The 24,625-nt window shown below is 39.0% G+C and overlaps 1 protein-coding gene across 1 annotated transcript in view; it reads right to left on the bottom strand.

Annotated features, from left to right (window-relative positions):
• The window catches only part of UTRN (utrophin), a 503,258-nt gene that overhangs the window by 131,541 nt on the left and 347,092 nt on the right, over positions 1 to 24,625 (bottom strand). The window contains 1 exon segment of the mRNA XM_007450323.1: positions 18,362 to 18,518. Coding sequence (XP_007450385.1) covers positions 18,362 to 18,518 — 157 coding nt within the window.

Raw genomic sequence — 24,625 nt, 5'->3', positions numbered from 1 at the left:
TCCCTACACTTTAAAAAATATGTGCACACATAAATGTATTCCTTCATCTAGCAAATATATTCAGTGTTTACTATCATCAGGCACTGTATTAGCTCCTGAATTTATATTTTCTTTCTCTTTCAGCCTTGTTCTACATATAAACAAAGAGGGAGAGAAGAAACATCTCTTGCTCTACTGCATACTCCAAGTCACGCCATGGCTAATTTGGAGCCATGGCTAATTTGGAGTATTTTCCCTCCAGGAGTTTTTTTTTTTTTTGCAGTACGCGGGCCTCTCACTATTGTGGCCTCTCCCGTTGCGGAGCACAGGCTCCGGATGCGCAGGCTCAGCGGCCATGGCTCACGGGCCCAGCCGCTCTGCGGCATGTGGGATCTTCCCGAACCAGGGCATGAACCCGTGTCCCCTTGCATCGGCAGGCGGACTCTCAACCACTGCACCACGAGGGAAGCCCCCTCCAGGAGTTTTGATAACACTCTTTAGTCAATTCTTATTCCAAGGTCTCTTCCCAGCTAGAAGGCTACATACTTGCACTATGGAGCTTTTCCAACCTTCCCCAAGTACAAACAATCATGATTTATCTGTGTCTCTCCCTCGCTGTGTGTTCATACTCACATTACAGTGCTTTTGATATCTACTTTAGTCACTTGTTTTCGAGCCTGTCTCTGCCATTAGATGGTGAAATCTGTGACAACAAAAACAATCTTAGGAACTGATGTATGCTCAGCCCCTAGCAAAGTATGTAGCAAACATCAGGTGCAACTCAAAAGTTTCCTGAATGAATAAATAAACTGTTAGATAAATGAAACTGTCTCTGGGCTAAATATGTCCAGAGGCAGTTCATTAGCAAGGGGCTGTATTGCTTGGTTTTACAGACCTCTACTTGCCTACATCTGTTGTCTACTCTTTAATTTCACCACTAGGGACCGACAATTATTAGGATGCCTTGCCTCTCCCTCTAAACTCGGATATTCTATGACCCTTTGGGGTGAGGTTTCAGTTACCCACATCAGGCTTGGGAGACAAAAGCAGTTAACTGAATGGGGTGTGGCAGGTAGGTGCAGGCTCACATAGAGAACTGCTGCTTCAGGTCTTCACACAGACTTTGCTAACAGACCTTAGGGGGCTGTTTTTAAGTAAGAAGGCAGTCAACATAGGTGGCAGAGGCTGAAGGGGAACTTGGGAAATAATTTAATCAATTTTAGAAGAAGGTCAATTTTTCATTAGGTAATTTTATAACACAGCAAGACACTGAAATTTCAGGTTTGCAGACAGAGTGTCAGATTACTTTAGTAGGGAGAAAAACCACACACACACAGAAACTAAATTTAATGGTGGAGTGTTGCTGTTTTAAAGACAATGTTATTTTAATGAGTAAGCTTGCAAATGTATCTTGGCAATTCAGTTTAAGGCCCAAATGTCCTGATTCTTATATAAAGAGGTTTGAATATAGGAATTAAATTGGGTTTAATTTAAAGCAAAGGACAGAATAGCCCTGAAGGAATGGAAAAGCCCCTAAGATATTGTACCTGAATCATACACTTTCAATTATTCTTGGTGATTTCCTTTTCTAAAGTCAAACATGTATTGTACAGCAGAAGGGGTGTTAGAGCTCTGATAACTGCTTCTACCTAAGTTAATAGGTACATTGTTATGAAAATGAAGTGCAAATTGAATAGCAAAAACAGAATCTGCAACTTTATCCAATCTACAAGTAGCTGACAAGTAAATTCATAACATTACAAATGAACAGCTACATACATTATAGGTGCTTTCTAAGTAATTGTTGATTGAATGATAATCTCACACTTTTGAAAGTGAAGCTACATATAAGTGACCTCACTTTCCAAAACACTTTTTAAATGATCTACAAATTTAAGTCATTAAGTGGGAAAATTCAACTTTATCAATTTATTCTAGAAGTCATTAGAAATATTATATATTTTAAAGTAGTAATTTATTTTGACATTTGACAGGATGAAATTTGTACCTACATGAGAAAAAAAAATATGATTGTGTTGTTTACCAAACAGATACCTAAAAAGTTTGGAAGGTGATTCCTGTTTAATTTAACAGGTTGACCCTAGATTGTAATGGGGGGCTAGTTTTGCTGGACAGTAAATAGCAGATATTAATATGGTTTTGTTTAATTAAAACAACCCATAGAGCCTAGACAGTTTTAAACAAAACAAAAATGATCAAAACTGTCAAGACAAATTCTCAGCAATTATATGAGATGAGATTAGCCACCATTTACTGAGTATTTACTGTGGACCAGGTCTCACGCCAAACAACCATCAAGGCACTTTGACTTATGATTATGATTATGATTTAACAAGTCTGCCTATGTGATGGGTTGTTAAAACATTGAACAAAGTATTTATTATGGTTGTTGCTGAAAATCTATTAATGTTCTGAGTCACTGGTTTAAACATCCAAGAAAGTAGAGGTATTTAATTAAGGGTCCAAAATATATTGATGTTTCATAATATCAGTTCCTGGAACATTTACATAACAGAAGGGAAAGATGCCAATCCGTGAGTCACCCACTTCACTGTGTAAGATAGATTTTTGAGCTGAGCCTTTGCTGTGGGGCTTTCTGCTTGCTCATTGCCTAGGACTGCTACATTTTTCAAGAAGCATCAATCCTACTAACTACTTAGCTTTTCTGATTTGTTTCTGGTCTATGGAATGTTTGTTGTATTTTGGAGCCCAATTTTGCCATGCTTGATTTTCTGTTTTTTACATTTTATCTATAATTATTAGGTGTTTGAGCAGATGAGGTGCTTTGAAGTATGATCTTACAGTACCCCTGACCTTGAAGTCTCAGAGCCATCACCTAAACATTTAAATGTATAATATTCCTTCTAGATACAGTCACAAGCATAGAGCGTTTAGGTATAGGAATGACTAAAATATGTCACTGGAGTAGAGGCTGTGCCTTACTGCCCTCTGTATATTCAGCATCAATTCAACATATACGTCATTCCGTGAATAGTGGGGGTGGTTGGATGGATAGATGGATGACGAAGTGACTTGCACTGCCATTATCAAAGAAAGGTTATGAAAAAGTGTCATTAAATCACTGATGTACATATAAAGGACTAGAGTATAGAAATATATGTGGGACTCAGAAAACTTTGAGAATATATGAGTTCCCATAAACCAACCCCTTTGTATCTGAGGTGACTGAACACCTATATCTGAGATACCAGAGTCTCTTAACCATCTGTAGATGGGGCAAGCAAACTGGATCCAGGGTAAAGAGACACAAATGTAAGATAATGTATACTATTTGTGTTCTTTTACTTATAAACACTCAAATATTGCCTTTCAAGGTAATTAGATTCATGGTTAAACATATATAATTTGCCTGTTAGCCATTAATAAGTTAACTAAAGGCAGTGCATGCAGAAGTGTCTCATGGGTTTGGCCTTTCCACGATAAGCTGTTTTCTTTTATTAAGAACAAGAAATAAATCACCTTCCAGTCTCTAGGCTCATATCTTATCCCATATAAATTCTCAAAAATATTGTTGCTTCAATGGCTTCATCCAATTATTTGAGGAGTCTAAGTATTTTTAAGGCACCAATAGGCTAACACAACAAGTGTATGTTATGATGTCAAAACTTATAGTGCCCAAACATAGTGAATCTAAGGAAAAATACAAAATGCAGACACAGAGCAACTAAAATTTAAAATATACTATAAAATAAGTCCCAGTTTAAAGAATAACCCCAAACAGCTATTGCTTATTGAACACTTATTATTTGTACTCTGCTAAGTGGTTTATACATAGTGATGGTCAGAAACAGGATAGCAGAGATTGGAGAATATGCCCCAAAGCCTAGTTTATAGGGCTAGTGTGTGTGTGTGTGGTGGGGGTGGTGGGAATTGAAATCAGATCTACCTAAGCCCATGTGCTAGGTTCAATCACTCTGTACAGACAGGGCCAACATAAGGTGCCTAGAATAGAGAATAATACACCACTATCCAAGTGAGAAGAGCCAAAGAAAAGTTTTCAGTGAACTTGAAAACAAACACTGCTGACGATATGCGTTAAATAGTCAGATGTCTACTTATAATTATTTTCTTCAAATTCTTCATATGACTCCTTGACATCAGATTTTGACATCACTGGAAGCAACTTTTGAGTCACCTAACAGTTTTCCAGCATGTAGTAACCCCACATCCACCTAAGGTTCTGAGACATAGACTTGTTTTTTAGTTTGTATATAACAACGTCACTGAAAATTTTAATGTAAAACTTAAGTGTTAATTAAGTGTAACATCAGCACAGGTGGTTTTCAGATGTATCTGGTAGATGTGTATTTGTCTTGTCCATAGCAAAAGAACATATGGTATCTCTTTCTAAATTGATCTTTACAAGATTTGTGTACAACGATATTCAAGACTTGCATTTATGTGATCGTATCTCCTGGAATAATTAACAAATCAGAGTTAAACTTCTTTGACTCGTATTTAAAAAGAAATCCATCTAGTAATCTCAAGATATTCTAACTGAGCTTGGAGAGATTACGTCAAATTATTTCAACTTCCCTAAATAGTAGTGTGTGGTTCAAAATAAAGTAAGTCAGACAGCCACCTGTAAAATGAGAGAATGAGTTTGAAATCAAATACAAGGTCCCCTCTTTCTATGGGAAAATTTTAGAGAACAAAATATCTTGCCTAATATCAGTATCAAACCACTTAAGGGTTGATTTTGATTGTTCTAACTACGTATATACTTTTAAGTCATAAGGCAAGCGTTCTTTGAAGTTAAAAAGATTTTTTAAAATTTATTATGACAGAAACTTAAATACCAAGAAGTCAGAAAAAAATTACAAAGTTTGTAATAAAAAAAAAAAAGAAAAAGACTAAATGCTACATTTAATGCTAAACATATCTGTGAAAAAATGAGTTTAAAAATTATTTTATGTTCTGTTTAAAGCTACAGCATAATGTTATAATTGAAGAGAATTCTACAATCCCTTAAGGAAAAAAGATTGGTAATAAATGTGCACACGAACTGAAAACATGCCTGAGTTATAACCAAGGGACCAAAGTAGGGGATTAGAGAAATGGGTGGTTAGGCAGACAACCAGAGATTTGGGACAGCAATGTGCAGTTCACAGCTCAGCCACAAACCTTGTTGGCAATGATTTCTCATAGCACAGAGAAGACATAGGAACTGTAAGTTTGAGAGCTACAAATACAGGCTCTCCCTGACTGGAAGCTCCATGCGGACAGGGACTGTGTCTGTTTTCTGTACCTGTGTCCTTCTGGTGTCTTAGAAACTGCCAGACACACTAAGTAAATGATAAGTATCTGCTGGAAGTGAAGGAAGGAGGAAGGAAAACTCAGATATCATTAAATCATATGCCTCTCATTTGCTTCCACTATAAATAAGGGGATTGGACTGAAATATTTCTTGGGTTCCTTTCAATCCTAATAATTGACAATTCTACGTTGTACGTACTCATTCGCACACACATAAGATTTTCCCTGATTAAAAAAATCAGAAGACCAGGGGAAAAGATATCTCTAAGGACATGGGAAAGAAAAATCTTGCCTGAAACATAGAGCTACCACATGTACACCCAAACGGATTTTGATTTTAAGAAAAGACTGAGGATAAATTAGAGAATTAGGTTAGAACATAAGCAAGGTTGAGGTTCCACTACAGTTAGACTATACAATGCCTATAGCTGGCGAAGTTCAGTAAGAAAGGTAAACTACTACAGGTAGGTGTCACATCTTTTTTTTTTTTTTTTTTGCGGTATGCGGGCCTCTAATTGCTGTGGCCTCTGCCATCGCAGAGCACAGGCTCCAGACGCGCAGGCTCAGCAGCCATGGCTCACGGGCCCAGCTGCTCCGCGGCATGTGGGATCCACCTGGACTGGGGCACGAACCCGTGTCCCCTGCCTCGGCAGGCGAACTCTCAACCACTGCACCACCAGGGAAGTCCAGGTGTCACATCTTTAAATATTACCCTAATTGTACTAACTATAGTGATTCACCCTCCTTGTAATAATTTATAGCAATTAGAAACATTACTCTTGGCAGTTGGGAAAGAAGGTTACATTTGACAGAATGTGACTGTATTTGGAGATAGGGTTTTTAAAGAGGTAATCAAGTTAAAATGAGGACATTCATTAGGGTGGGCCCTAATCCGATATGACCAGGGTCCTAATAAAAAGAGGGTATTTTGAGCAGTTTTAAGACACAGATACCCACACGGGGTACACCATGTGAAGACACAGGGAGAAGACGGCCATCTACAAGCCAAGGAGAGGGCCCTTACAAGAAACCAACTCTGCTTACATCTTGATTTCAAACTTCTAGCCTCCAGAATTATGAGAAAATAAATTTCTGTTGTTTGAACCACCTGTTTATGAGCTTTATTATGGTGGTCTTAGGAAACTAACACACATCTCCACAAACTTACTCTGAACACTAGTCCATAATTTATATCTCTTAGCATCTTAGCCTGCTTAGTTCTCAGAGTTAAAAATGAAGGTTTTGACAAACATTAATAATATATAATATTAAGAACACTTATAGTTTTGGATCATTGATAAACTGGAAGGCAGACTATGATAAAATATGTTCTAGAATCTAGAATCAACACAAACCTCTACAAAGGACTATTTCCAGTGAGGATATAACAGTGAGTGAGAACACATACTCAGAAAATCTGGGCTATTCATGTAAACCATCTAACACATAACTCAGAAAGTTAAAGAAGTACAGACTGTTAAATAGAAACTCTTGACTTACTGATAAGAAAAATCCCTCAACGGTAGTCTGGATCATGCACAGTGTGCTAAATGATAGCTATTGTGATAAAGAAGTAACCTGAGAAAGTCTAGAACGCGGCACCAAGAAATCTAGAAAGCAGGGACAATCTATAACCAACTTCCACTATTCCCCTCCTCCATCCCCAACCAAGGGGATTTTGAGTAGTTTTAAGACTCAAAGGATTAATGGAATATGGAAACATCATCTTTATATTAGAATTCTAAACTATATCACCATTACCCTTCCTTCTTTCATCATCATTTTGACATCTGGCTCTCTCTCAGGGCCACGGCGATTTTATTATCCACACAGACAGTCCTTCCACTACCCAGCCTCTCAGCTCCTCAACCTGCTCTCCTCTAAGGCCTTATTCTCCACCCAACTCGCACAGCTCATTTTAGCAAAAAGACACTGGGTGTTGCCACAAACCATAAATGCACCCCTCCATAAATTCGACTTCAGCGTTCCTTCTCTGACCACCACCTGTTTACTTTATAGAACGTACTCCCAGTTTCCCAATTTGAACAATTCTTCAGCCCCCCGAAGCACGGACTTTGAACACTGCTTTACTGACCCTCATATCTCCCATATCCTTACATCTCCCCTTAGCTAGCTTCAATCCCATGAGCACTCATTATACAACTCCCTTGTATTTCTGTAACTCCCTGGCCCCTGTCTTACTCCATCACATTTGCTTGTTCCAGTTCAGCTCTCCAATTAATTCCTTACCTTCACTGGAGCAACTAAACATGGATGAAGAAAAACATTCACACTGGCTGTTCTCACCTTAAGTTCATGAGCACTGACTCCAGGTCGGCCTGTTATGCTGTCCTGCGGTCTTGGTATATTTATTAGTTTATTGATGCACCCACTTTACACTACATTTTCTACCTCCCCTCTCCTCAGATGTCCACATCTTCTTCCCTCTTCTTATATTCAGCTGTTGACCTTTCATCTTATTTCACTGAGAAAACAGAGACAACAGAAAGAGAACATCTATATGTTCCCACACCCATGTACCAATCTACCTTCATCTGTACCCATATATTCCACATTTCTTCCTGTTAGACTGGATGAGCTCTTCTACCTAATACAAATGGTTCCACTTGTGCACTAGATCCCACCCTATCACTGTTCCTACATGGTACCCTCCCTCCTGCGTCACTGATTTTTCCTGCTTTACAGTATCATTCCCATCATCATAGAAACATGTTGAATTATTCTCCATCTTTACAAAACCATTACTTGACCTCACGTTCTCCCTCCAGCTACTGTTTCACTTCTTTGTTTCCTTTGTTGTAAAAAGCCTTGAAAGGGCTCTCTATACTTCTTCTGCTCATATTCTTTCTTGAATCTACACCAATCAGGTTTCCAACTTCACCACACCACTGAAATGACTCTTGTCAAGGTCAACAAGACTGTCTACAGATGGTCACTTTTCTGTTCTCATCTTATTCTGCCTCTCAGCAATATTTGATCCCCGTGATAACACCCTCCTTTATGAAACACTTTCTGCCTTTGGTATCCTAGACTCTGTTCTCTTTTGACTCTTCTACCCTCTGGCTCTGCCTTCTCAGTCTCCTCATCTTTGCAACCTTTAAGGGCAGGGTGTCTTGGAATTCTTGACTCCCTGGATCATCTCATCCAATTCCACGGCTAATATATATGCTGATAATTTTGACTTGTTGACCTTTCCCTCAACATCAGACTTGTATATCTAACTGCCTAATAAGCATCTTAAGCTTAAAATGTCAAAAAACAAACTCTGAAATTTCCTCCCCAGACTGCTCATCCAGCAGTTTCCCACATCTCTCTGAATGATACTTCCATTCTTCCATTTGCTTTGTCCAAAAATCTTTGACTCCTGACACTACATGTCTTCTCTTTTTCTCCCAGCCCATGCATCTAATCCATAAGCAAATCCTGTTGTTATTTCCAAATATATTCAGGAAGCAGTTACTTCTTACTATCTCCACTGGGATATCCTTGTCCAAGTCATTGCCATCCCCCACTTGGATTACTGAAATACATTCCTGAACTTCAGGTCTCCTGAACTTCAGGTGATTTGAAGATCACCCCACTTATGGCACTTTCCTAAGCTTCTCCACATAAAATAACACTTCTGCTGCCTATACTATCCCCTCCTTCTCTCTCTCCTTGACCTTGCCGTACTTTTTTCATGGCACTTACTACCATGGGACATATTAAATATTTATTGCTTATTGGTCTGATCTCTGTATCGCTCAGAACCAGGCAAGAACTTATGTTCATTTGTTGATTCACCAGTGCCTAGAATAGTGCCTGATGCATATTAGGCACTCAGATACTTGCTGAATGAACGAACTGACATTATCATCAGCATCATTATCAATATTATCTTTATTATCTAAATGCCTGGGTCCAGAGGGTTGAAGCAGAGCAACTGCACCCTAAGACAGAGCAAAACACAATCTAAAACAGGGTAACCTTGGTGGGAGCAGGAGTTAGAACATGGCCAGCACATACTGGAAATGTTGATGCGCACTTTGCTTGTTAAAGCTAGAAGTGGACAGTCATTTCCTACCTCAAGATTTCAGTTTTAATCAAAATGGTAGGGGGGCGGTGGAAAGATGGCGGAGGAGTAAGACGCGGAGATCACCTTCCTCCCCACAAATACACCAGAAATACATCTACATGTGGAACAACTCCTACAGAACACCTACTGAACGCTGGCAGAAGACCTCAGACCTCCCAAAAGGCAAGAAACTCCCCACGTACCTGGGTAGGGCAAAAGAAAAAATTAATTAAAAACAGACAAAAGAATAGGGACGGCACCTGCACCAGTGGGAGGGAGCTGTGAAGGAGGAAAGGTCTCCACACACTAGGAAGCCCCTTCGCGGGCGGAGACTGCGGGAGGCGGAGCGGGGAGCTTCGGGGCCACGGGGGAGAGCACAGCAACAGGGGTGCGGAGGGCAAAGCGGAGAGATTCCCGCACAGAGGATCGGTGCCGACCGGCACTCACCAGCCCGAGAGGCTTGTGTGCTCACCCGCCGGGGCGGGCGGGGCTGCGAGCTGAGGCTCGGTTTCGGTTTCGGTCGGAGCTCAGGGAGAGGACTGGGGTTGGCGGCTTGAACATAGCCCGAAGGGGTTAGTGCGCCACGGCTAGCCGGGAGGGAGTCCCGGGAGAAGGCTGCCCCTGCTGAGGAGGCAAGAGACTTCTTCTTGCCTCTGTGTTTCCTGGTGCGCGAGGAGAGGGGTTTTAAGAGCGCTGCCTAAAGGAACTCCAGAGACGGGCGCGAGCCGCGGCTAAAGCACAGGTCACTGCCCCCACCCCTCTTCCGGGGAGCCTGTGCAGCCCGCCACTGCCAGGTTCCCGGGATCCAGGGACAATTTCTCAGGGAGAACACACGGCGGGCCTCAGGCTGGGGCAACGTCACGCCGACTTCTGCCGCCGCAGGACCGCTCCGCACTCCGTGCCCCTCCCTGCCCCCGGCCTGAGAGCGCCAGAGCCCCCGAGTCAGCGGCTCCTTTAACGCCGTCCTGTCTGAGCAAAAAGCAGACGCCCTCCAGCGACCTACACGCAGAGGCAGGGCCAAGTCGAAAGCTGAGCCCCTGTGAGCTGTGAGAACAAAGAAGAAAAAGGGAAATCTCTCCCAGCAGCCTCAGAAACAGCGGATTAAAGCTACACAATCAATTTGATGTACCCTGCCTCTGTGGAATACATGAATAGACAGCGAATCATCCCAAATTGAGGAGGCGGACTTCTAGAGCAAGATCTATGATTTTTTCCCCTTTTCCTCTTTTTGTGAATGTGTATGTGTATGCTTCTGTGTGAGATCTTGTCTGTATAGGTTTGCTTCCACCATTTGTCCCAGCGTTCTATCCGACCATTTTTTTTTTTAATTTTTTTCTTAATAATTAATTTTAATTTAAAGAACTCTGTTATACTTTACCTTCTTTCTATCTTTCCTTCCTTCCTTCCCTTTTTGAGACAACGAATCGTCCCAAATTGAGGAGGTGGACTTGGAGAGCAAGTTTTATGATTTTTTCCACTTTACCTCTTTTTGTGAGGGTATATGTGTATGCTTCTATGTAAGATTTTGTCTCTATAACTTTGCTTCCACCATTTGTCCTAAGGTTCTATCCTTCCCTTTTTTTTTTCCTCTAAATAATTATTTTTTTAATTCAATAACTTTATTATACTTTATTTTATTTTACTGTATCTTCTTTCTTTCTGTATTTTTTCCTTCCTTCCCTCATTCCTTCCTTCCTTCCCTCCTCCCTCCCTCCCTCCTTTCTTTCCTTCTTGCCTTCTTCCTTTCTTTTCTTCTTTCTTTCTTTCTTCCTTCCCTCCTTCCTTCCTTCCCTCCTCTCTTTCTTTCTTTCTTTCTTTCTTTCCTATTTCCTCCTACTTATACTAATTCTCTCTACTTTCTCTCCCTTTTATTCTGAGCCGAGTGGATGAAAGGCTCTTGCTGCTCCAGCCAGGAGTCAGGACTCTGCCTCTGAGGTGGGAGAGCCAACTTCAGAACACTCGTCAAGAAGAGACCTCCCAGCCCCACATAATATCAAACGGCGAAAATCTCCCAGAGATCTCCATCTCAACACCAGCACCCAGCTTCGCTCAACGACCAGCAAGCTACAGTGCTGGACAACCTATGCCAACCATATAGCAAAACAGGAACACAACCCCACCCACTAGCAGAGAGGCTGCCTAAAATCATAATAAGTCCACAGACACCCCAAAACACACCACCAGACGTGGACCTGCCCACTAGAGAGACAAGATCTAGCCTCATACACCACAACACAGCCACTAGTCCCCTCCACCAGGAAGCCTACACAACGCACTGAACCAACCTTAGCCACTGGAGACAGACATCAAAAACAACGGGAGCTACGAACTTGCAGCCTGCAAAAAGGTGAACCCAATCACAGTAAGATAAGCAAAATGAGAAGACAGAAAAACACACAGCAGATGAAGGAGCAGGATAAAAACCCACCAGACCTAACAAATGAAGAGGAAATAGGCAGTCTACCTGAAAAAGAGTTCAGAATAATGATAGTAAAGATGATCCAAAATCTTGGAAATAGAATGGACAAAATGCAAGAAGCAGTTAACAAGGACCTAGAAGAAATAAAGATGAAACAGACAATGATGAACAACACAATAAATGAAATGAAAAATACTCTAGATGGGATCAATAGCAGAATAAATGAGGCAGAAGAACGGATAAGTGACCTGGAAGATAAAATAGTGGAAATAACTACTGCAGAGCAGAATAAAGAAAAAAGAATGAAAAGAACTGAGGACAGTCTCAGAGACCTCTGGGACAACATTAAACGCACCAACATTCGAATTATAGGGGTTCCAGAAGAAGAAGAGAAAAAGAAAGGGACTGAGAAAATATTTGAAGAGATTATAGTTGAAAACTTCCCTAATATGGGAAAGGAAATCGTTAATCAAGTCCAGGAAGCACAGAGAGTCCCATACAGGATAAATTCAAGGAGAAATACGCCAAGACACATATTAATCAAACTGTCAAAAACTAAATACAAAGAAAGCATATTAAAAGCAGCAAGGGAAAAACAACAAATAACACACAAGGGAATCCCCATAAGGTTAACAGCTGATCTCTCAGCAGAAACTCTACAAGCCAGAAGGGAGTGGCAGGACATACTGAAAGTGATGAAGGAGAAAAACCTGCAACCAAGATTACTCTACCCAGCAAGGATCTCATTCAGATTTGATGGAGAAATTAAAACCTTTACAGACAAGCAAAAGCTGAGAGAGTTCAGCACCACCAAACCAGCTTTACAACAAATGCTAAAGGAACTTCTCTAGACAAAAACACAAGAGAAGGAAAAGTCCTATAATAACGAACCCAAAACAATTTAGAAAATGGGAATAGGAACATACATATCGATAATTACCTTAAATGTAAATGGACTAAATGCTCCCACCAAAAGACACAGATTGGCTGAATGGATACAAAAACAAGACCCATATATATGCTGTCTACAAGAGACCCACTTCAGACCTAGAGACACATACAGACTGAAAGTAAGGGGATGGAAAAAGATATTCCATGCAAATGGAAACCAAAAGAAAGCTGGAGTAGCAATTCTCATATCAGACAAAATAGACTTTAAAATAAGGACTATCAGAAGAGACAAAGAAGGACACTACATAATGATTAAGGGATCGATCCAAGAAGAAGATATAACAATTGTAAATATTTATGCACCCAACATAGGAGCACCTCAATACATAAGGCAAAAACTAGCAGCCATAAAAGGGGAAATCGACAGTAACACATTCATAGTAGGGGACTTCAACACCCCACTTTCACCAATGGACAGATCATCCAAAATGAAAATAAATAAGGAAACACAAGCTTTAAATGATACATTAAACAGGATGGACTTAATTGATATTTATAGGACACTCCATCCAAAAACAACAGAATACACATTTTTCTCAAGTGCTCATGGAACATTCTCCAGGATAGATCATATCTTGGGTCACAAATCAAGCCTTGGTAAATTTAAGAAAATTGAAATTATATCAAGTATCTTTTCCGACCACAACGCCATGAGATTAGATATCAATTATAGGAAAAGAGCAGTAAAAAATACAAACACATGGAGGCTAAACAATACACTACTTAGTAACGAAGTGATCACTGAAGAAATCAAAGAGGAAATTAAAAAATACCTAGAAACAAATGACAATGGAGATACAACGACCCAAAACCTATGGGATGCAGCAAAAGCAGTTCTAAGAGGGAAGTTTATAGCAATACAAGCCCACCTTAAGAAGCAGGAAACATCTCGAATAAACAACCTAACCTTGCACCTCAAGCAATTAGAGAAAGAAGAACAAAAAAACCCCAGAGTTAGCAGAAGGAAAGAAATCATAAAAATCAGATCAGAAATAAATGAAAAAGAAATGAAGGAAACAATAGCAAAGATCAATAAAACTAAAAGCTGGTTCTTTGAGAAGATTAACAAAATTGATAAACCATTAGCCAGACTCATCAAGAAAATAAGGGAGAAGACTCAAATCAATAGAATCAGAAATGAAAAAGGAGAAGTAACAACTGACACTGCAGAAATACAAAAAATCATGAGGGATTACTACAAGCAACTCTATGCCAATAAAATGGACAATCTGGAAGAAATGGACAAATTCTTAGAAATGCACAAACTGCCAAGACTGAATCAGGAAGAAATAGAAAATATGAACAGACCAATCACAAACACTGAAATTGAAACTGTGATTAAAAATCTTCCAACAAACAAAAGCCCAGGACCAGATGGCTTCACAGGCGAATTCTATCAAACATTTAGAGAAGAGCTAACACCTATTCTTCTCAAACTCTTCCAAAATATAGCAGAGGGAGGAACACTCCCAAACTCATTCTACGAGGCCACCATCACCTTGATACCAAAACCAGACAAGGATGTCACAAAGAAAGAAAACTACAGGCCAATATCACTGATGAACATAGATGCAAAAATCCTCAACAAAATACTAGCAAACAGAATCCAACAGCACATTAAAAGGATCATACACCATGATCAAGTGGGGTTTATTCCAGGAATGCAAGGATTCTTCAATATACGCAAATCTATCAATGTGATTAACCATATTAACAAATTGAAGGAGAAAAACCATATGATCATCTCAATAGATGCAGAGAAAGCTTTTGACAAAATTCAACACCCATTTATGATAAAAACCCTGCAGAAAGTAGGTGTAGAGGGAACTTTCCTCAATATAATAAAGGCCGTATATGACAAGCCCACAGCCAACATCATCCTCAATGGCGAAAAACTGAAAGCATTTCCACTAAGGTCAGGAACAAGACAAGGTTGCCCACTCTCACCACTCTTATTCAACATAGTTTTGGAAGTTTTAGCCACAGCAATCAGAGAAGAAAAGGAAATAAAAGGAATCCAAATCGGAAAAGAAGAAGTAAAGCTGTCACTGTTTGCAGATGACATGATACTATACATAGAGAATCCTAAAGATGCTACCAGAAAACTACTAGAGCTAATCAATGAATTTGGTAAAGTAGCAGGATACAAAATTAATGCACAGAAATCTCTGGCATTCCTATATACTAATGATGAAAAATCTGAAAGTGAAATCAAGAAAACACTCCCATTTACCATTGCAACAAAAAGAATAAAATATCTAGGAATAAACCTACCTAAGGAGACAAAAGACCTGTATGCAGAAAATTATAAGACACTGATGAAAGAAATTAAAGATGATACAAACAGATGGAGAGATATACCATGTTCTTGGATTGGAAGAATCAACATTGTGAAAATGACTCTACTTCCCAAAGCAATCTATAGATTCAATGCAATCCCTATCAAACTACCACTGGCATTTTTCACAGAACTAGAACAAAAAATTTCACAATTTGTATGGAAACACAAAAGACCCCGAATAGCCAAAGCAATCTTGAGAACAAAAAATGGAGCTGGAGGAATCAGGCTGCCTGACTTCAGACTATACTACAAAGCTACAGTAATCAAGACAGTATGGTACTGGCACAAAAACAGAAAGATAGATCAATGGAATAGGATAGAAAGCCCAGAGATAAACCCATGCACATATGGTCACCTTATCTTTGATAAAGGTGGCAGGAATATACAGTGGAGAAAGGACAGCCTCTTCAATAAGTGGTGCTGGGAAAATTGGATAGGTACATGTAAAAGTATGAGATTAGATCACTCCCTAACACCATACACAAAAATAAGCTCAAAATGGATTAAAGACCTAAATGTAAGGCCAGAAACTATCAAACTCTTAGAGGAAAACATAGGCAGAACACTCTATGACATAAATCACAGCAAGATCCTTCTTGACCCATCTCCTAGAGTAATGGAGATAAAAACAAAAATAAACAAATGGGACCTAATGAAACTTCAAAGCTTTTGCACAGCAAAGGAAACCATAAACAAGACCAAAAGACAGCCCTCAGAATGGGAGAAAATATTTGCAAATGAATCAACTGACAAAGGATTAATCTCTAAAATTTACAGGCAGCTCATGCAGCTCAATAACAAAAAAATAAACAACCCAATCCAAAAATGGGCAGAAGACCTAAATAGACATTTCTCCAAAGAAGATATACAGACTGCCAACAAACACATGAAAGAATGCTCAACATCATTAATCATTAGAGAAATGCAAATCAAAACTACAATGAGATATCATCTCACACCAGTCAGAATGGCCATCATCAAAAAATCTAGAAACAATAAATGCTGGAGAGGGTGTGGAGAAAAGGGAACACTCTTGCACTGCTGGTGGGAATGTGAATTGGTTCAGCCACTATGGAGAACAGTATGGAGGTTCCTTAAAAAACTACAAATAGAACTACCATATGACCCAGCAATCCCACTACTAGGTATATACCCTGAGGAAACCAGAATTCAGAAAGAGTCATGTACCAAAATGTTCATTGCAGCTCTATTTACAATAGCCCGGAGATGGAAACAACCTAAGTGCCCGCCGTCGGATGAATGGATAAAGAAGATGTGGCACATATATACAATGGAATATTACTCAGCCATAAAAAGAAACGAAATTGAGCTATTTGTAATGAGGTGGATAGATCTAGAGTCTGTCATACAGAGTGAAGTAAGTCAGAAAGAGAAGGACAAATACCGTATGCTAACACATATATATGGAATTTAAGAAAAAAAAATGTTATGAAGAACCTAGGGGTAAAACAGGAATAAAGACACAGACCTACTGGAGAACAGACTTGAGGATATGGGGAGGGGGAAGGGTGAGGTGTGATAGGGCGAGAGAGAGACATGGACATATATATACTAACAAACGTAAGGTAGATAGCCAGTGGGAAGTAGCCGCATGGCACAGGGAAACCGGCTCGGTTCTTTGTGGCTGTCTGGAGGGGTGGGATAGGGAGGGTGGGAGGGAGGGAGACAAAGAGGGAAGAGATATGGGAACATATGTATATGTATAACTGATTCACTCTGTTATAAAGCAGAAACTAACACACCACTGTAAAGCAATTATACCCCAATAAAGATGTTAAAAAAAAAAAAAAAATCAAAATGGTAGCATATGGTCACAAGCTCATTTTATTCCTTAACAAAGCACTTCTATTAGAAGAGCTTTGTATTATTCTACTTCATCTCTAATACCTGAGTCCTCAAAAAGGGTATATAATAATTAATAGAAGGGGAAACTGAAAAAAGTAAGAAGAAATTGATTTTCTTAAATCAGTAATTTTAAATCTTCTATCATTATTATTTTTTGCATATTACATACCAACAGTGTCTTCCTTTTTTATTTTAATCTTAGAGCTATTTCTCTATCATATTCTCTTTTCAAGTACAAAGAGAAAATCTACCCAAATGGTAACTTGAATAACCTGGTCACAAGTCTTAAAAATAAGATAAATTTCAAGGTCTTATCATTCTGTATTGAAGGAACTTATAATATAGAGGATGTCTTCCTTTAGAAGAAGCATGTGTTAGCATTTGTCATTTTTTAAATAAGAACAGAGTTCTAACAACACATTAAAATGTACAGATTTAGAATAAGAACTTGCATTGCATGTGAAGAGGAAAAAATATAACAAAATAAGGTGATATATGATATATGAGAAAATGGGTATGAAGATATATAAATGAATGCAAAGTTAATGAGGCAAAGAATTTAAAGAATACAAGGTTATAAGAATTAACATGTCAGTTGATAACTTCAGTATATCTGCTTTTCAGAGTAAAAGTACAAATTTGCATAGAGATAGATATTTGAGCAGAATAAAAATGTGACAAAAAAGGGTCTAAGTTCAGACAAAAAACCCCAAAAACCCATAGAATGAGCTTAAATACAACGGTCTTCATTTGCTTTCAGATTTATATCTATTCTATTTTCTTACTACTACAAGTCCTTAATTTTTCTACTTTCATTTAATAAAACAAGATAGTATATAATTCTTTATGACTCTATAACTTCTGAATTTAAGATTAACTTACAGTAAAATTTCCCCCAATATATTATTTTATTTTATTTTTTTCCTTGCGTTATGCGGGCCTCTCACTGTTGTGGCCTCTCCCATTTGCGGAGTACAGGCTCCGGACGCGCAGGCTCAGTGGCCATGGCTCACGGGCCCAGCCGCTCCGCGGCATGTGGGATCTTCCCGAAACGGGGCACGAACCCGCGTCTCCTGCATCGGCAGGCGGACTCTCAAGCACTGCGCCACCAGGGAAGCCCCCAATATATTATTTTAAAATCTATTAGAAATAGATAAATTTCATGATCAGCTAAAAGCAATATAGTGCTTTAGATATCTGCAACGTTTGAAAAAACCTTCAGTTAAATATGAAGAGAAAACTTAATTTGAAAAAAAAAGGGAGTGATGCATGCAATTTGAATAAAATGCCTAAATACTGATAATTAGGAACAGAGGAGGAAAAAGACGTGTCACAATTGGTTCCACTCATATATTTATTTTATTTTGAGTACTTACTTCACCAAAATCAAAATGAATGAAAAAAAGGAACCCACCGTATGTGATCAACTTACTTTACAATGATCATACTGGAGTTGTAAGGCTGGGACATCCCCTCCAATAGGCATTTGTTTTCTAAGCTCTTCATCTTTCATATTCAGCCATTTGATCAGTTCTTCTAAAGACGTCAGCAACCTGTTCCACTTCTCAGCACTGGCCTCCAAATGAGCCCTGTGAAGAGATAATGCTGACCACATTTAGACATCTGAAACGCATCCAAAAAATTATGTACCTTCCTTTAGCCTAATAATCATGTACAACCAACTAATGCTCACATCTAAGAAGGAGGCTGAAACTTTGTAAAAAGAATATATACTTCCTGTAAGAAACAGTTATTTCGAATAAGCTAGAATATTAAGGATATATTGGTAATATCTGTCAAAAGTTAAAACATACACCTCCACACCACAAAGGCATCAATATGAGGCTCTCAAGAAGAATGTCCATGATATAATGTAAAATTATTTAAGCAAGTTTCAGTAGTTTATGTATAGTATATATGCACATTCAACTGTAACTTTTTTCTCATTTCATCTATATATACAAAGAGAGGGATAGAGAGAAGAAATCATATGCATATAAAATTTTTAGAAAGATACATACCAGATGCAGTTACTACTGAGAACACCATAAATGCTTAATTTTTATATATTTTTATACTAATTGAGTATATGCAACAGGCTTGTATGATTTTTCTTTCCAAAAAAGCTAATTTGAGGGGGGAAAATTACTAATGTCTTGATTTCTCTTGTATTCAAATAAATTACTGAAAGCAGAACATCACCAACATTTATCTCAAAAAGTTGAAAAACAATAAAGGATTACTTGGACAGAACACTATTTGGCTTATGGCTGACTGAGGTCCAGTGACAAATGTTATGAATAGAAAACAACTGAACAGAAATCACTGCAGTACTTTATACTCTGATTCAAAAATGAGGTCTTTGTTTCAATAATAATTTCTGTTTTTAGCACAGAAAAGTTATCTTCAGGTTCTTAAATTATGAACTTCATAATTAGGGAACTATGTTTAGGAAAAATATTTTTTACGTGATGAAGGCTTCAATAAGAATAAAGCCTTTGAAAATAGAAAAGTAAATAAAAGACAAATTTGCTAGTTGCTCCTGCTAGAGCCTTGAAGAAAGCCCAAAGCCTTGGAGAAAGCCCTGCCTCAAGCCCACACCACATGAGTTGGATTTAAAAAGATAAGTAAGTCAAAAACAACTCGAGAGACTCAAGGAATCAGTGTTTCCTCAATCTTGCATCACCCCAGTGGACAGACCATAAATGTGGACTTACATGCTAAACTGCATGAAATGGAATTATCTTGATTGTCCACGACCTTTCAGAATGAAAGGGGCAAGGCTGATGGAGACAGACACAACAGCTTCCAAAGACTAAAGATTTATGATAGCAAAAGATGACTCATTTGGGGCAACCCCAGGTACAAGAAATCTCTGTTGACCATGTTTCACATCCTCTCATACCACAACGTTCACCTTAACATTGGCTTATGATCCCCACTTCCACAAAATTGCTCCTTTACTGAGTGATATGAAACAAATCAACCAAGCACAGCAACTACTGCCCCTCAGACCTATCAGTAATTTCCTTTTTGGACATCTGACCTACTTGAATCTTTGTCTCAAAGCTAATAGCTCTGCTATAGTTCATTCAAACAAATATTTCCCCATTGATCACATTAGGTGGTATTCCCAGCAGTGGATATTCAACAATATCGTTAAGTCTTGTTTAAAAGTTCATAATGGGGCTTCCCTGGTGGTGCAGTGGTTGAGAGTCCACCTGCCGATGCAGGGGACATGGGCTCGTGCCCCGGTCCGGGAAGATCCCACATGCCGTGGAGCAGCTGGGCCCGTGAGCCATGGCCGCTGAGCCTGCGCGTCCGGAGCCTGTGCTCCGCAATGGGAGAGGCCACAACAGTGAGAGGCCCGTGTACCACAAAAAAAAACCCAAAAACAAACAAACAAACAAAAACGTTCATAATGTTTTCCAGAAGAACAACTATGTATCTCTGATCTCTAGTTCATCTCTAATTCCTAAAACAATGACCACAGTCTATCAGCCAATATTCTTGGCTAAAAGAAAAAAATGGGAGTTCTGCATATCTCTAAAATACCATGTGGGCTTCCCTGGTGGCGCGGTGGTTGAGAGTCCGCCTGCCAATGCAGGGGTTACGGGTTCGTGCCCTGGTTTGGGAAGATCCCACATGCCGCGGAGCGGCTGGGCCCGTTAGCCGTGGCCGCTAAGCCTGCGTGTCCGGAGCCTGTGCTCCGCAACAGGAGAGGCCACAACAGTGAGAGGCCTGCATATCGCAAGAAAAAAAAAAAAGTTAGGAGTACAGAAAAAAGTTTGAGGTATCATAATTATAATTTGAAATTCTATTTTATTCTCTTGTACTTACAGTCTTTTCTGTTCATTCTACAGGTGCTATGATTAACCTCACATTACAAATGCTTTAATGAGATCCTGATTCTGTTTGAGGGCCAGCTTTTCTGTGTTCATACTGATTAATTTTAGGCCAAATATGTCCCTGATAAACAATACTTTTACTTGGCAAAGAACAGAACTAAATAATTTCAAGTATATTAACTGAAAATTCTCTCTTCCAGTTACAAAGCATTTTGTCCTCAGTATATTTGACTGAGTTGGTGCAATTTCTTTTCAGTATTTTTATTTTTATTTTATTTTTTATTTTTTTTATTTTTTGCGATACGTGGGCCTCTCACTGTCGTGGCCTCTCCCGTTGCGGAGCACAGGCTCCGGACGCGCAGGCTCAGCGGCCATGGCTCACGGGCCCAGCCGCCCGCAGAACGTGGGATCTTCCCGGACCGGGGCACGAACCCGTATCCCCTGCATCGGCAGGCGGACTCTCAACCACTGCGCCACCAGGGAAGCCCTCTTTTCAGTATTTTTAAATCCAAAAAATAAATACTGGAATTCCCAGGTGGCGCAGTGGTTAAGAATCCACCTGCCAATACAGGGGACATAGGTTCAACCCCTGGTCCAGGAAGATCCCGCAAGCCGTGCAGCAACTAAGCCTGTGCACCACAACTACTGAGCCTGTGGTCTAGAGCCCGGGAGCACAACTACTGAGCCCGTGCGCCACAACTACTGAAGCCTGTACCCCTAGAGCCTGTGCTCTGCGACAAGAGAAGCCACCACAATGAAAAGCCTGCACACCGCAATGAAGAGTAGACCCCACTCGCCACAACTAGAGAAAAGTACACGCACAGCAACAAAGACCCAATGCAGCCAATAAATAAATAAATAAATAAAATATTTAAAAATAATGAATATTGATAAATAAATAACAGCTAGAAATCAGAAGTCTTTAGTCAATCAAGAAGTGCTTGAGTGTCTTTGTGTGCAAAACACTTATGCACACACCCTGACCTCTTATTTCAGATTATTTGATCCTGCATCTTCAATGTCTATAGTTTAACTCTTTAATCAATAACCAAACCAGACATTACATTCCTATGACATCTAGTTACACACTCATTGTATTGAAGAACATGATAATGTCTTTTCCAATGCAGTTTACTTTTTGACTGCACAGAAATAATGAAATTGATCATTGAAATCTATGGCATTCAGCATTGAAGAACTATTTATAAAGATGAAGGCAATATTCTTTTCAGCGAGATACTAAAGTGACTTTGAAATAAAAAAGATAACATTGGTCTATGTGCTTCTCTATATCTTTCTTTTTCCATAGTACAAAGCAAACTGATGTGACAGAATCTCTGCCTGGAAAATCTGTTCTGGTTATTCTCCGATAGGTTATAAATATGTGTTTGGTGGATTACTACCATATGCCCAAATAAAAGCATGCTTCTGTAGTAGCCTTCAGTGTCCTAGTTTCAATTTAATTCTTTCATCTTTCAAGATGAAAGCCTTTTCTTGGGCACTGGGTTGAATGCTTTGCAAAAAGAAACCTTACATTTGTGTTTGGTATAGTTGTACTTTTTCAGTTTTACTTGAAACATTCTGAGGCTTATATTTCCCCAAGATTACAGTTAAGCAGTCATCAATCATGCTTTCAGAATCTTCACTTAAAATGTTTCTTTATCTAACACATATCTGTGGGCACTCACATTTTGGATAAGAGACTTTATTATCCTCTCATCTGCTTCAGTTCATTCTTTGGGTACCTGACATGTGCAAAGCAATAGATACTTTCATTGCATGTATTAGCAACTCAGGGTGATGTCTACTTCAGAAAATGCTTCACACAAGTTAATTCTTTTTAGATTGAGTCATCTATTTTACAACTCTCTAAACATTTTTAAATGACCAGTTATTTTTAAAACTATAATATGAAAACTTTTTGAACATAAACATCCATAAAAATGGCACCTCATCATTTAAATATTGTAGAAAAGGGACTATGGAGAAAACTATGTATTAATATTAATATCTATTTTAAATCACCAAAAGCCTCTACCTTTCATGTTTCTTCAAAGAAGTCTTTATCCCTTCTCCCAAAGTACAGATATAAAAAAAGAGAGCAAACAGTGTGAATGAGTAAGAGGAGCATTTATTAAAATAAAATACAGTTTTTCATTTTTTCAATAAAGTCAAACATCTGTGGAGCACCCACTCTGATATCAGGCACTACACTGGTTCAGAAACAGAAGGTTCTAGGGTCAAGTTAGGAGGAAGACAAGTAAAACAAATATACTCTGAGATAGGAAACCTCACAATAACTCTCTGAGGCAACTACAGCTCAGAGAAGGAAGAACTTGCTCAGGAAGCCATGGTGAGAATCTGGAATCTACACTAAATTCTAATCTCTTTCCACTATGTTGCTTTCATCACGGACAGCACTTAAGAGGGCAGATGGAAACTGCCAAGGTATATTTATAGACAAGTAAAGATACATTTGAAAAGTGGTAGGTCTGCCAAAGAATTTGATGACTCAAATTAAGAGGAGTAAATATATACTATCCCCTACTGTGTAAGGAAGAAATGCACAGAATTAAATACCCACGTTGGCATTCTTACTACAAAGAAACTTTTATTTTATGGTAAAACCCATAGATTACAAATTGAGTTATAGTGAAAGAAAATACCTTCATTAGTGCAAGAATAACCAGTAACATTAAAAGGGGATTATTTCTGCTCCCGGAAAAGGAATTAAGACTGACTAGGAGGGCTTCCCTGGTGGCGCAATGGTTGAGAGTCCGCCTGCCGATGCAGGAGACACGGGTTCGTGCCCTGTTCCGGGAGGATCCCATATGCCGCGGAGCGGCTGGGCCCGGGAGCCACGGCCGCTGAGCCTGCGCGTCCGCAGCCTGTGCTCCGCAGCGGGAGAGGCCACGGCAGTGAGAGGCCCGCATACCGCCAAAAAAAAAAAAAAGTAGAGTCCTCAGAATTCAGTCTGTTCTGAAAAGAACACCAAAGCTGTGCTTCCAATATTGTAGCCACCAGCAATATGTGCCTATTTCAATTTAAAGCTTCAGTTAACTAAAATAAGTAAAATAGGAAATTCAGTTCACCAGTTGCACTAGCCACATTTCAACTGCTCAACATGCCACATGTGGCTAGTGGTTACTGTACCGAACAGTGCAGATACAGAACATTTCCATCATTGTAGAAAGTTCTACCGAAAAGCACTGAGCCAGAGGAAAACAAGAAGGAAAGCTGCAGAATTTTCCTCTATGAGATCTGAGAAAAAAATTTTAGAAGTTCTACAATATGGTTAGCAAAATCAACTACCTAAAGTTAAAAGTGGTGTCAATGACATTGTAAAAGTGTGATAACGTTAGATGTAATGAGATGTAATGATGATGTTAAAGGTTAATCTCCTCTAAGGGCCTCTAAAAAGGTGCTCTGAATCTTTAAGAGGCTCATAAAAGAAAGGGAAGATAGAATTTTATCTTTGAACCCTGTTTTCATTAGATTTGAGAATTTCACTGGCCTTTGAAACCATAAGTTAATAAGGATCCATATTAAACATTAACATATTAAACATTAACCTGGTAAGTGGATATTTAATTAACATAATCCTAAATTATACAAATTTAACATATAAGTTTAAGCCATGGCCTTCACATTACTGAATTTATTAGTAATTTCCAATTCACATTTTTCCAGGGAGTAAAAAACATTGTTAAAAGTTCCTAAGAGCCTATCTTCCAGCTCAGGTTTCAAATCACTATCTTTGCTTATATCAATCTAAGTGGAATACAGACTTGTATGTATTGTTTTTTGATTTCAAAAGAATAGTTGGTAAATTAGATTTCCGTATTTTA

Source organism: Lipotes vexillifer, unplaced genomic scaffold, assembly GCF_000442215.2.
Source record: "Lipotes vexillifer unplaced genomic scaffold, Lipotes_vexillifer_v1.1 scaffold112, whole genome shotgun sequence".
In the NCBI taxonomy this organism is placed as follows: Eukaryota; Metazoa; Chordata; class Mammalia; order Artiodactyla; family Lipotidae; genus Lipotes; species Lipotes vexillifer.
This window is presented reverse-complemented; position numbering and strand designations above follow the sequence as displayed.